This window comes from Artemia franciscana, chromosome 1, assembly GCF_032884065.1.
Source record: "Artemia franciscana chromosome 1, ASM3288406v1, whole genome shotgun sequence".
Lineage (NCBI taxonomy): Eukaryota > Metazoa > Arthropoda > Branchiopoda > Anostraca > Artemiidae > Artemia > Artemia franciscana.
In genome coordinates, this window is record NC_088863.1 from 17,892,617 (window position 1) to 17,906,829 (window position 14,213).

Below are 14,213 nucleotides of genomic sequence, written 5' to 3' on the forward strand. Positions count from 1 at the left end.
AACCTTCTCGAAGTAATTTTTGTTTAACCTTCTTGCAACCTCTGGATATTTGTTTCATTTTTCTGACATTGGAATGTATTGACATTGAAGTTTGTTCGAACTCTGGATTTTGTTGTTTGCTAATGACACCAGACAGAAGCCTTTTTTTATTTTACACTGAACTTGTTTTAAATAACGATAGATTCCCAAGATACTAAAGGCATCATTGTTTGGCATGGCCACGACATCTGAATGTTTGTTTCACTTTTCGCCAGTAGAATGTATTGAAACTGGACCTTTTCGAGTTTTTCAGTTTTGTTATTTGTTTATGGTCCCTATCGGAAATTTCTTCCAAGAGACCTAAAGATATTCCTAAAAGAAATTCTTCATGGCGTATGCTAGCGCATGGTAAAATCTTAATGTAAATAGGCCTTAAGATACTTAAGGCATCTTAAATTGATATGTCCAAAATCTCTAGATATTTTTTTTTGACAGAGGAATGTCTTGAGATTGAATTTGTTAAAGTTCCATATTTTGTGGTTTCCCTATGGTACCAGACAAATCGTTAAAATTGGCATAAATCATCTTCTGTTTAAATCACCAACGCAAAATAATAATTGAAATACACAAGTTATCTTGAAAAATGGGTGTAATACGAATGAATAATCGATTTTCCTGTTAACACGTGTCTTTTATGGTAAGCGAGGTGGTATAACTTTGTAACCTACTGCTAAACAGACTAACTTTTTATCAAGAAATTCCATAAAAACTTGTCACTTAAGTTATTGAAGAGTTTAAGGAGGATGGTTTCAAGGTTTAGGGTGCGTAGGATATCAATAACATGTAACTTTTTTTTAACTATTCAAAACCTTAACCCCCAATTATTATTGTGGACGGGCTGACATTTCAAAAGAGATGTGCCGAGGAGTCTTAAGCAAGTTTATTTCTAAAATAGTTGAAAAATGACTGTCATGCTTTGGCAAAAGCTTCACGTAAATGTGATATCTGAGACACCGGGAGTGCGATTTAGTCACATAAGTGACACTAATGTATATTCTGTACAGAATCTAGAACCCTATTCGTAGATTTTTTTTTTACTTTCGTTATTTATATAGTTTTTTATATAGTTATATTATATCTATCTATATATATAAAAATAAGTTGTCTGTGTGTGTGTGTGTGTGTCGAGTGACGTCATGTTTGTGTGTCGACTGACGTCATGAAGTTAGTTGTTGTCATGTTTGTTATGACGACGACGTCATTAAAGGTAGTCAGTTGTCGTCATGTTTATTATGACGGTGACGTCATTAAAGGTATTTAGGACATTCGTTCACGGAGAAATCTATTAGTGTTTAACTGTAAAATGACTGATGAACCTACAATGGCAACAGCCGAGGAAGATGCTCAAAGAGTCTACGCTAAAAAACTTGCTGCTGATAGAGAAAGTATGAAAAGAAAGCGTGCCGAGGAAGAGGAACTACCAGAGCAACGCGAAACCAGACTTGCTGCTAAAAGAGAAAGTGAAAAAAGAAGGCGTGCCGAGGAACTACCAGAGCAACGCGAAACCAGACTTGCTGCTAAAAGAGAAAGTGAAAAAAGAAGGCGTGCCAAGGAACTACCAGAGCAATATGAAACCAGACTTGCTGCTAAAAGAGAAAGTGAAAAAAGAAGGCGTGCCGAGGAATCACAAGAACAGCAAGAAATCAGGCTTGCTGCTGATAGAGAAAGTAAGAAAAGAAAGCGTGCCGAGGAGTCACAAGAGCAACCTGAAAGTTATCGCCTGGCATTCAGGTACAGCCCAGTCGATGATTATAGCTTGAGTAGATGTGTTCAAATCGGGACTATGTCTAAAATTTGTCCCTATTGCAAGGCATTGAGATTCAATGGTGAAACAATGGGAATGTGTTGCGCCTCAGGAAAAGTTAAACTTCCTCTATTGGCTGCACCACCAGAGCCATTGAAGACTTTGCTTACTGGAACTACGTTAGAATCTAAGCGTTTTTTTATCACAGATCAGAAAATATAACTCATGTTTCCAAATGACGTCGTTTGGAGCCCAAATCGAAAATCCAGATCAATTTATGTCTACTTTCAAAGTAAAAGGGCAAATTTATCATAGAGCAGGGTCCCTTCTACCATTCTCGGGCGAGAATCATAAATTTTTACAATTGTACTTCATCGGTGATAGAAATTCTGAATTGAATGCACGTTGCGAAATTTCTCCCAACGTTGAAAGGACAATCGTTTCACAATCGCAACGTCTTTTCCACGAAAATAATAATTTAGTGCGTCTGTTCAAAACAGCCATCGATTTGATGCCTATTGATACGAATAAAATTGTTATTTCCGCTGAAAAAACGCCTCCTGGCCAACATGTGCGTAGATACAATGCTCCAACTATCGACGAAGTGGCAATCGTTATGGTCGGTGATCAGTTTTTACCTCGAGATATTATTTTTCATAAGCGAAACGCTCAGTTGTTAAGAATTGCTGAAACTAATCGATGCTACGATGCCCTACAATATCCTATCATTTTTTGGGATGGAACCGACGGCTATCACTTTAATATTAAATTGATGAATCTAGCCACTAACAAAGAAATGAATAAGAAATGCAGTGCAATGCATTATTATTCCTATAGACTAATGATTCGGCAGGATGAAGTCAATTATATTTTAAAATGCCGTCTATTGTTTCACCAATATGTCGTTGATATGTATGCTAAAATTGAATCAGAACGTTTGCTATATATCCGCCTGAATCAGATCAAGCTCCACTCTGAACAATACATTCATTTGCGAGATGCAGTTGTAAATGACGGTAATACCACAAACGTTGGAAGATTAACGATTTTACCTTCGTCATATGCTGGCAGTCCCCGTCATATGCATGAATATGCTCAAGATGCTATTGCGTATGTTCGTCTCTATGGTCGTCCAGATTTATTTATTACATTTACATGTAATCAATCTTGGGACGAGATACAACAGCGTTTACTTCAAGGACAATCGGCGGTTCATAGACATGACATTACGGCCCGTGTCTTCTGGCAAAAGTTGAAATCACTGATAAACTACATAGTAAAACTTGAAGTGTTTGGGTCAGTGCGATGCTGGATGTACTCAGTGGAATGGCAAAAACGAGGTTTGCCACACGCACATATACTAATCTGGCTACATAATAAAATTACTTCGAACGAAATTGATGATGTGATTTCCGCTGAAATTCCTGATGAAAATGTCGATAAGGGTTTATATGATATTGTGGTAAAAAATATGATACATGGACCTTGCGGTGCACTGAACGAAAATTCACCATGCATGGCCAAAGGAAGGTGCACAAAGCAATATCCTCGACTTTTAGTATCCAACACAATTACTGGCAATGATGGTTACCCACAATATAGAAGAAGATCTACTGAAGATGGTGGTAAAACAGCAATAATAAAGAAGCGTAACGGTACCACCATCGAAGTAGATAACCAGTGGGTTCTTCCATATTCCCCATTATTATCAAAAACATTTAATGCACACATAAACGTTGAATAATGTAACTCCGTAAAGGCAATTAAATATATATGTAAATACGTCAACAAAGGCAGTGACATGGCAGTTTTTGGCTTGCAATCCGAAATCAAAGATATCGACGAAATCGTACAATATCAGGCTGGAAGATACATAAGCAGTAATGAAGCTGTTTGGCGAATTCTTTCATTTCCGATACATGAACGTAGTCCAGCTGTTGTTCACTTAGCGGTACATTTACAGAATGGTCAACGTGTTTATTTCTTGGAAACCAACGTGCAACAAAGAGCCCTGAATCCACCGGATACAAAGTTAACTGCTTTCTTTTCGCTTTGCAAAAATGATTCGTTTGCAAAAAAAAACTGCTGTATACTGAAGTGCCTTCGTATTACACGTGGAACACTAAAAATAAAGTATTTGAACGTCAAAAACAGGGTAAGTCAGTCGACGGCCAACCTACCATCTTCAAAGATACCACGATAGGAAGACTCTACACAGGTCACCCCAATCAACATGAATGCTTCTTTCTACGCCTGCTTTTGGTGAATGTACCCGGTCCGACATCCTTTGAGTATTTGAGCACTGTAAACGGTACTATACATGACACTTACCGTAGTTCATGCCAAGCTCTGAATTTATTGGAGAATGACCAACACTGGAATAACTGCATCAATGCCGCGTGCGAAACGTCAACCCCAAGTGAAATTCGTGCATTGTTTGGCATCATTTTAACAACGTGCTCTCCATCAGCTCCTACAGAGCTATGGGGAAAATATAAGTCAAAAATGTCCGTAGATATACTCCATCGAAAACAGTTAGAGACGTCAGATATGACTTTTGATTTTACATCAGAAATTTATAACTAAACTTTAGTTATTATAGAAGATTTGTGCGTACGTATGGCAAACAAACCTCTTCAGGATTTGGGAATGCCTTCATCTAACCGTATCGCTGCTGTTTCGACATGTGTAGAATTGGATCGTGAACAAAGTTACAGTACGAGTGATCTATTGTCGTATGTACAAAATAACATTTCCAAGTTAACGTCGGAACAAAAAGACATTTATGATACGATACTCAATTTCAGGACGTATACAACTACCTGCTGATTTCTGTAATTTAGTGACGTCCAAAAATGAATTGATTGAAAAAGTATTTCCGAATATTCTAAAAAATTATAAAAATAATAAATGGTTAAGTGAAAGAGCGATTCTCGCACCCAAAAATATAGACGTCCACGAAATTAACAATATTGTTTTGACCAAGATTCGAGACCAGGCAGTCCTTTACAAGTCAATCGACACAGTTTTGGAACCAAATGAAGCGGTTAAGTATGCATGTTTGTTTGTTTGTAAAAAGAGCGTTTGCATATGACGTCATTATTAGTACATACGGCTTTGTATATGCACAGACAATGGGAAAGCCAAGAATGTTGTATATTCGCAATTTTTACGTAGTTCAAAACACATATATAAATCTATCTATATTCATGGCAGTGACATGGCAGTTTTTGGCTTGCAATCCGAAATCAAAGATATCGACAAAATCGTACAATATCAGGCTGGAAGATACATAAGCAGTAATGAAGCTGTTTGGCGAATTCTTTCATTTCCGATACATGAACGTAGTCCAGCTGTTGTTCACTTAGCGGTACATTTACAGAATGGTCAACGTGTTTATTTCTTGGAAACCAACGTGCAACAAAGAGCCCTGAATCCACCGGATACAAAGTTAACTGCTTTCTTTTCGCTTTGCAAAAATGATACGTTTGCAAAAAAAAACTGCTGTATACTGAAGTGCCTTCGTATTACACGTGGAACACTAAAAATAAAGTATTTGAACGTCGAAAACAGGGTAAGTCAGTCGAGGGCCAACCTACCATCTTCAAAGATACCACGATAGGAAGACTCTACACCGGTCGCCCCAATCAACATGAATGCTTCTTTCTACGCCTGCTTTTGGTGAATGTACCCGGTCCGACATCCTTTGAGTATTTGAGAACTGTAAACGGTACTATACATGACACTTACCGTAGTGCATGCCAAGCTCTGAATTTATTGGAGAATGACCAACACTGGAATAACTGCATCAATGCCGCGTGCGAAACGTCAACCCCAAGTGAAATTCGTGCATTGTTTGGCATCATTTTAACAACGTGCTCTCCATCAGCTCCTACAGAGTTATGGGGAAAATAGAAGTCAAAAATGTCCGTAGATATACTCCATCGAAAACAGTTAGAGACGTCAGATATGACTTTTGATTTTACATCAGAAATTTATAACTACACTTTAGTTATTATAGAAGATTTGTGCGTACGTATGGCAAACAAACCTCTTCAGGATTTGGGAATGCCTTCATCTAACCGTATCGCTGCTGTTTCGACATGTGTAGAATTGGATCGTGAACAAAGTTACAGTACGAGTGATCTATTGTCGTATGTACAAAATAACATTTCCAAGTTAACGTGCATCAATGCCGCGTGCGAAACGTCAACCCCAAGTGAAATTCGTGCATTGTTTGGCATCATTTTAACAACGTGCAATCCATCAGCTCCTACAGAGTTATGGGGAAAATATAAGTCAAAAATGTCCGTAGATATACTCCATCGAAAACAGTTAGAGACGTCAGATATGACTTTTGATTTTACATCAGAAATTTATAACTACACTTTAGTTATTATAGAAGATTTGTGCGTACGTATGGCAAACAAACCTCTTCAGGATTTGGGAATGCCTTCATCTAACCGTATCGCTGCTGTTTCGACATGTGTAGAATTGGATCGTGAACAAAGTTACAGTACGAGTGATCTATTGTCGTATGTACAAAATAACATTTCCAAGTTAACGTCGGAACAAAAAGACATTTATGATACGATAATGCATTGTGTCGATAACAACGTTAGAGAAATTTTCTTTTTGGATGCGCCAGGAGGTACTGGTGAAACGTTTGTGATAAAACTGATTTTGGCATCAATTCGATCAAAAAATGATATAGCGTTGGCAATTGCGTCGTCCGGAATAGCCGCAACGTTGCTGCCTGGTGGAAGAACTGCTTATTCCGCTTTGAAATTGCCTCTGAATTTGCATTCTACAGAAACTCCCACGTGCAATATTTCCGAATCATCTGGGATGGGTAAAGTATTGCAGCAATGCAAACTTGTCATTTGGGACGAGTGCACAATGGTACACAAAAAATCGCTCGAGGCTCTGGATCAATGTTTGAAAGATTTGCGAGGGAATTCGAAACCCTTAGGCAGCACATTAATATTGCTTGCCGGAAATTTCAGGCAAACATTACCTATAATACCTAGATCAACCCCTGCAGACGAAATGAATGCTTGCCTGAAAAATTCTAATTTATGGGCACACGTAAAAACATTAAAATTAACTAAAAATATGCGTGTCCGATTGCAAAACGATGACTCTGGTCAAACATTGTCAGATCAATTGCTGGCAGTTGGAAACGGAAAGCTCCCAGTAGACTCAATTTCAGGACGTATACAGCTACCTGCTGAATTCTGTAATTTAGTGACGTACAAAAATGAATTGATTGAAAAAGTATTTCCGAATATTCTAAACAATTATAAAAATAATAAATGGCTAAGTGAAAGAGCTATTCTTGCACCCAAAAATATAGACGTCCACGAAATCAACAATGTTGTTTTGACCAAGATTCGAGACCAGGCAGTCCTTTACAAGTCAGTCGACACAGTTTTGGAACCAAATGAAGCGGTTAAATATCCATCTGAATTTTTAAATTCCGTGGATCTTTCAGGGTTTCCACCACACGTGCTACAACTAAAAATAGGCGTACCAATAATACTGTTAAGAAATATCAAACCACCAAAGCTTTGCAATGGCACGCGACTTGCCGTAAAAAAAAACAATGGAAAACGTAATAGAGGCCACAATCTTGACAGGGCCTTTTGAGGGTGGGGCTATTTTTATTCCTTGCATTCTCATGATTCCAACTGATCTGCCTTTTCAATTTAAAAGATTGCAATTCCCAATTCGATTAGCATTTGCAATCACCGTCAACAAAGCTCAAGGTCAATCATTAGAAAAATGTGGTATAGATCTTAATACTGATTATTTTTTCCATGGACAATTGTACGTTGCATGTTCGAGGGTCGGTAAACCTGACAATCTATTTATATGCAGAGACAATTGGACAGCGAAGAATGTTTTATATTCGCAAGTTTTACGCAGTTAATTTGTATTGTATCTATCTATCTATATCTATATATATAAAAATAAGTTGTCTGTGTGTGGATCTGTGGATAGATCAGGTGACGTCATGTTTGTTCGCATATGACGTCTGAATTATTTCACACTAATACAAAAGAAGAAAAAAACTAAAAAAGGTAAAAACTACAAAAAAAACTAAAAAGAAAAAAAAACTAAAAAAGCTAAAAAACTAAAAAAAACTAAAAAAAGGTAAAAATCTAATAACTAAAAAAAAACTGAAAAAAATAAAAAAAGGCAAAAACTACAAAAAAAATAAAAACTAATAAAAAAACTAAAAAAGCTAAAAAACTAAAAAAACTAAAAAAAACTAAAAAAAAACTAAAAAAAGGAAAAAAACTAAAAAAAACTAAAAACTAAAAAAGAAAAAAACTAAAAAAAAGGAAAAACTGAAAAATAAAAGAGAAAAAGAAAACTAAAAAAATATGAATAAATATATATAAAAATAAGTTGTTTGTGGATTATGTCTGTCTGTCTGTCTGTCGAGTGACGTCGTGTTTGTCCGCATATGATGTCTGAATTATTTCGAACTAATACAAAAGAAGAAAAAAAACTAAAAAAGGTAAAAACTACAAAAAAAAACTAAAAAGAAAAAAAACTAAAAAAGCTAAAAAACTAAAAAAAACTAAAAAAAGATAAAAAACTATAAACTAAAAAAAACTGAAAAAACTAAAAAAAGGCAAAAACTAAAAAAAAACTAAAAACTAAAAAAGCTAAAAAACTAAAAAAACTAAAAAAAGGTAAAAAACAAAAAAAAACTAAAAACTAAAAAAGAAAAAACTAAAAAAAGGAAAAAACTGAAAAATAAGAGAAAAAGAAAACTAAAAAAATATTAATAAATATAAAAAATATAAATATAAATATAATATAAATTAGCAATCAACAAAGCACCGAGACACAAATGACGACCGGGACACAGGGAGTATAAATGACGACCAGGACATAAGTAAAAAAAAAACTAAAAAAACTAAAAAAATGATAAAAACTACAAAAAAACTAAAAACTAATAAGAAAACTAAAAAATCTAAAAATCTAAATAAACTAAAAAAGAAAAAAAAGAAAAAAGGAAAAAAATAAAGGAGAAAAACAAAACTAAAAAACGAATGTATATACAGACCGGGACACCGGGATACAAATGACGACCGGGACACAGGGAATATAAATGACGACCGGGACACAGGGACACAACTACAATGGGGACGCCGGGGGGCACAGGGGGATATAAATGACGACCGGGACACCGGGACACAAGGGGGGGCTTGGGGGGGGGCGCGAAGCGCCCCCACCAACTAGGTGTTGGGGTGGCGCGAAGCGCCACCCCAACAGCTAGTATCTATATAAAAACGAGTTGTGTGTATGCATGTTTGTTTGTTTGTAAAAAGAGCGTTTGCATATGACGTCATTATTAGTACATAAGGCTTTGTATATGCACAGACATTGGGAAAGCCAAGAATGTTGTATATTCACAAGTTTTACGTAGTTCAAAACACATATATAAATCTATCTATATTCATAGGTGGTACACAAGGACACAACAATAATGGCGCGTAACTAATATGGCGCGTAACGACTTACGCGCGCGCGGGGGCTTGGGGGGACGAAGCGCCACCACCAACTGGGTGTTAACTAGCTGTTAATATAACAGCTAGTTATATTATAGTTTTTACATAGTCATATTATATAGTTATTCACAGTTTTTATCTAGACATTCGCATGAGGTGCTCGCATTGGGTACTTTATTTACCTCTGGAAACTCTCGATTCTATACATCTTTCTTTGGGAAAAAAGCATTTTAGAACTACTTTCAGCCCCCAGTAAACTCAGAATAAAAAACCTTGATTTTGTGCTTACAGATTCTGTGACCTACATCAGACCCGGTAGAAAGTTTAGGGCTCAATTTCTCACTTGCAGGGATGGTCTTTAAAATGGACATTCAGCTGGAAATTACGTGTTAACCATTTTTTTGGAGGGGGGCGAGGAGTCAACAAAAACTGATTAATTATATCAAAATTTAAGAAATTATATGGTAAGTATATTACAGTATTGTGATTGGAGAAGGAAAGAGGATACTGTTATGAGGTCTCTTCTTGTCCTTTCTGCATAAGTACTTGATACGATATTTCTGGCTAACATAGTGAAGTATATTTATGCAAGATGTGGTTACTGAAATAGATATTTTAGTTCTTATTTCGCTGCAGGGTTGCCAAAAAGGGCCATATATGAGCCAAGTATCATGAGTCTCGCAAAGAAAAGGCCGAAAGACAACATAATTTACATAGCCTGTATTTTGGACACTTCTAACTGTTTGCGCTGTTTTAAGTGGTGGTCATAGGCTTTTTACGGCCCCAAATGCTCTTCAATGACCCTCCTTTCAAGCATACTCACTACTCTGATAGCTGTTGCAAGAAATGGTTCAATCTCTTTCCTTTTTGCTGTTAATTCATCTTCCTCGGTAGCCACCTGTAGACACGCCTTAAGCCATTCAACTGCCCTATCATATAATCCCTTGTTGAACGCATGCTTCCCTATGAATAGACAATCACGAGCTGAAAAGAAAAAAAATTTATTTGACCCAAAGCTAATACTATGACCTTATTGTAATACTATCAACACGTATTGTAATGTTTAATTAACAAACTTTCTGAGATAGAAAAAAGTATATAAAGATACAACTTCGGAATTAAACTTCTTTAGCTGATTATTATCCTTTATGTTATATACATGAATGGATTGATATCTGAATTATAGACGTTTTCAATAAAAACATGTTCTTGCGAATCAAACCGTTCTTTGTAACGAACTGTAGTAAGGAGCGACCCGGCTCAATAGTAAACAAAACTCTAAAAACGGAATTTTGATACTAAAAGATTCATCAAGAGAATTGGATTTTTATGCTGATTTTAAATATACAAGTTCCATCAAATTTAGTCTTTGTCATCAAAAGTTACGAGCCTGAGAAAATTTGCCTTATTTTGGAATCGACATTAAAACTTAAAACGAACAGAAATTACTCCGTGTATGAAAGGGGCTGTTACCTTCTCAACGCCCCGCTCTTTACGCTAAAGTTTTTCACTGTTTAATAAAGTAGAATTGATAGAAAATGTCAAACTTTAGCGTAAAGAGGGGGGCGTTGAGAAGGGAACAGCCCCTTTCATACATGGAGTAATTTCTGTTTGTTTTAAGTTTTAATGCCGCTCCTTACTTCCAGTGAAAAAAACTAGTTTTTTTATTAATAAAATTAAAGAGACACATTCAAACTTAAAACAAACATAAATTTCTTTGAGTAAGGGGAGCTGCCAATCCTAAGCCCCTGGCTCTACCCCACCTATTTTTTAGGAAAGTTATACCCCCGACCCCGTCCAAGTAAAATTACTGTACTTGTGCGGAAGCCATCCTCCTCGGCCTTTGGTGGCAACTATATATAGAATAATTAGTGTTTTTTTCAAGTCTTAATATAATTGTTTATGTTACACTTACTTTCGCTCTCTTTGAAAAAAATTGTCTTTGTTAATTTAATTGATCTATATTCTAGTATCATATCCAGGGCTCTCTTAGATGCGTTGAGGAATTCCACCCTCCTTAACTCCACTTTCTATGTTCAATTTCTGTGTAACAAAAATTTGGGAAGAATAGAATCATCTCAAAACAAGGCAATTAGAAAATTTGGGCCTTAGAATTCAAAGTCTGAGGCTACCACCAATAAGAAATCTACTGCCCTTTTCCCAACAGGTGGTGCTTGACAAAGCAATTGACTGAAAATAAATTAATGAAGCTTTTGACAAATCAGCTTATTAAATCGAAGCTTTAAAATACTGGCCTAGGACAACTGCTCAATTTGTGACAACCGCGTATACATATTTATGGACACAAGTATGACCACAGGGCATTACAGGCTCTAAGACCGCGAGGCGGTGTAAATAGACTTTTGATTGGCTATCTTAGAAATTTTTGCCAGATGGCATAAATACCATCGTCAGATAAAAATTTTGTTTTGTGCCACAAAACGGGAAAAATAATACGTGTTGGGGCCACACGGGAAAACCACAAACTTTGTATATTTGTAGAAAGGGACTTGAAACTTTCACTTCCGGGTGTAATTACTGAAAAAAATATACGATTTGTTCATTCTAATAGCTGTTAGTAAATTTCAGACGAAGAAACTTTCAACTTTTCGATTTAGCATGAAAAGTAGAAATTAAATCCTTATATTGGCACCAAAAATCCTCCTCTTTAAGTTTTGGTCTTTAACCCACCCCCCAAGAATTGTTTAACATAATAATTTGAGTTAAAATCATCATTATGGATATGTGTTGTTTTCAAGCGTCCCATCCCCTCGTCTCCTTTGCCTTAGAGAATTAATCTGACACTTTTCTTCTGAAAACCAATTCAGCTATTCAGAAAGTTCATTCAAGGTTTATACTCCTTCTTAAACTTGTGATTTTTCAACAAGCCTAAATACGTTCTGAAGCCACACGTGTTCTGCATTACTTTTCACAAAGAAACAAAGAATACGGAGAGAGAGAAAAAAAAACAGAAAAGACTTATACCAAAGCAAGCATAATTTTCAGCCGGTCTACAAAAAATAATAATAAAAGAGATATTAAAAGATATAAAAAAATATATTTAGTTAAAGACCTCCGCCGAGCTGTCCTCGGGTCTCAAAAAAGTGAAAGTAAAAAAGGTATATAAAGCACTAACCAGCCCTTGATTTTGTTTTAAGTCTGTTTTGGTATAGTTTACTTCAAAAAAGTTAATTTTTTACTTTGTACAAACCCTTTTTTCCTTCCCTATTTTTGAGCTTACGGCTTGGCAGAGGTTCTTGGCGCAATACTTCCTTTGTCTTTTCGTCGTTTTTTTTTCTCACAAGGGGCGAATTACCCTTGTTTCGGTTTCTTAACTAATTTCACTTTTTCCCTTCTATTCTTTTTATTTTGTCAAATGCAACAAGCCTACAGCAATAATCTGCCACAACAAAATACTTATATCCTCGTACCGCTTAGTTTCAGATCCATTCATTAACTAAGCCTGAATTATAGTATTGTTTAGACTTTTTCGTTGAGAGGATCTAAACTTAAAAAAAAAAAGAAGAAAAATCAGTCTATTGTATCTGTCCTCTGCAAACTCCTTTCACGACGTAGCTTGCTCAGCACACTGTTGGCTAGTACGGCCATCTCGGTCGTCTGCCTCATGATGACCACCCACTGCGGGTTGCGTTTGACTTTAACCCCGCACCATACGGATGGAAATGTACCAAAGGACACCCCCCTGGCGGAAATACAAAGCCAACGAACTCCTTGCCTAAGCTCACATCCCCGTGGAAGAAACCGCAAGGCTGGTAAGCGATCAGTCAACCTGGAGGCGTCTGATCTCATTGTTCTGTACGCTGTCCTGGCAATAGCTGAAATGAATGAAATATATATGTTCTAAGGTATTCACTGTGCATGCAAGCGCCTACTTGTTTCCTTGGGAGATGGACGCCTATTTCCTGATTCAGGCTGCAGAGAACTGCCAGTATATCATAGTTAGTTCTTCCAGAAGTTACATTCAGTTAAAACAGGCTCAGATATCTATTAGAGGTGAATCATGGCTTAACTAGATTTTAAAAGAGTGATCTCAGGAAAGTTGGACAGAAAAACACCTTTATATGTTATCAAATGTCAGGAAATGTCAGGAAATTGTATTGAATTTGTATAGCAAGTTCATTACGAAAGGATACCAGACACACAGTATAGAAAATGCATGGCACTGCATGAGAAGGTTGACAGTTGAATAAACACTCACCAAGCATTTAATCGTCAGTGATGGTAGAAGAAAAGCGGACCAAAGTAACTGGTTTTGTTTACTTTAATCACTTTAGGAAACCTTTGCTGGTGACATGGAAGAAAAATTGTAATTAGCTTGTCCAAAACATACACTGTCAATAGTCTGTTATAAATTAATGGATTTATGAGTATATTATGTGTAACATTGTTGCATTTAAATAATTGCTAACACTAATATTTAGTTTAGATGTAAAAACATCACTTCTGGCAGTTATTAAATAAAAAAAAAACAAGTTTTTTAAATGAAAGTAAGGAGCGACATTAAAACTTAAAACGAACAGAAATTACTCCGTATATGAAAGGGCTTTTCCTTCTCAACGCCCCGCTCTTTACGCTAAAGTTTGACTCTTTCTCTTAACTCTACATTTTAAAACAGTAGAAACCTTTAGTGTAAAGAGCGGGGCGTTGAGAAGACAGTAGAAGAGAGAGAGAGAGAGAGAGAGAGAGAGAGAGAGAGAGAGAGAGAGAGAGAGAGAGAGAGAGAGAGAGAGAGAGAGAGAGAGAGAGAGAGAGAGAGAGAGAGAGCGAGAGAGAGAGAGAAAGAGGAGAGAATGAAGAGAGGAAGAAAGAAAGTGAAAAAAGAAAGAAGAAGGGTAGGTAGACAGAAAGTGAAGCTTACAGAAAAGGGTAAAGGAAAAAAAGCG

General features: G+C 36.3%; 1 protein-coding gene across 1 annotated transcript in view; it reads right to left on the reverse strand.

Annotated features, from left to right (window-relative positions):
- Positions 1 to 14,213, reverse strand: part of LOC136026469 (prolyl 4-hydroxylase subunit alpha-1-like) — a 49,866-nt gene that overhangs the window by 17,866 nt on the left and 17,787 nt on the right. Inside the window, exon 5 of the mRNA XM_065703079.1 lies at positions 10,133 to 10,293. Coding sequence (XP_065559151.1) covers positions 10,133 to 10,293 — 161 coding nt within the window. The remainder of the gene's footprint in view (positions 1 to 10,132; positions 10,294 to 14,213) is intronic.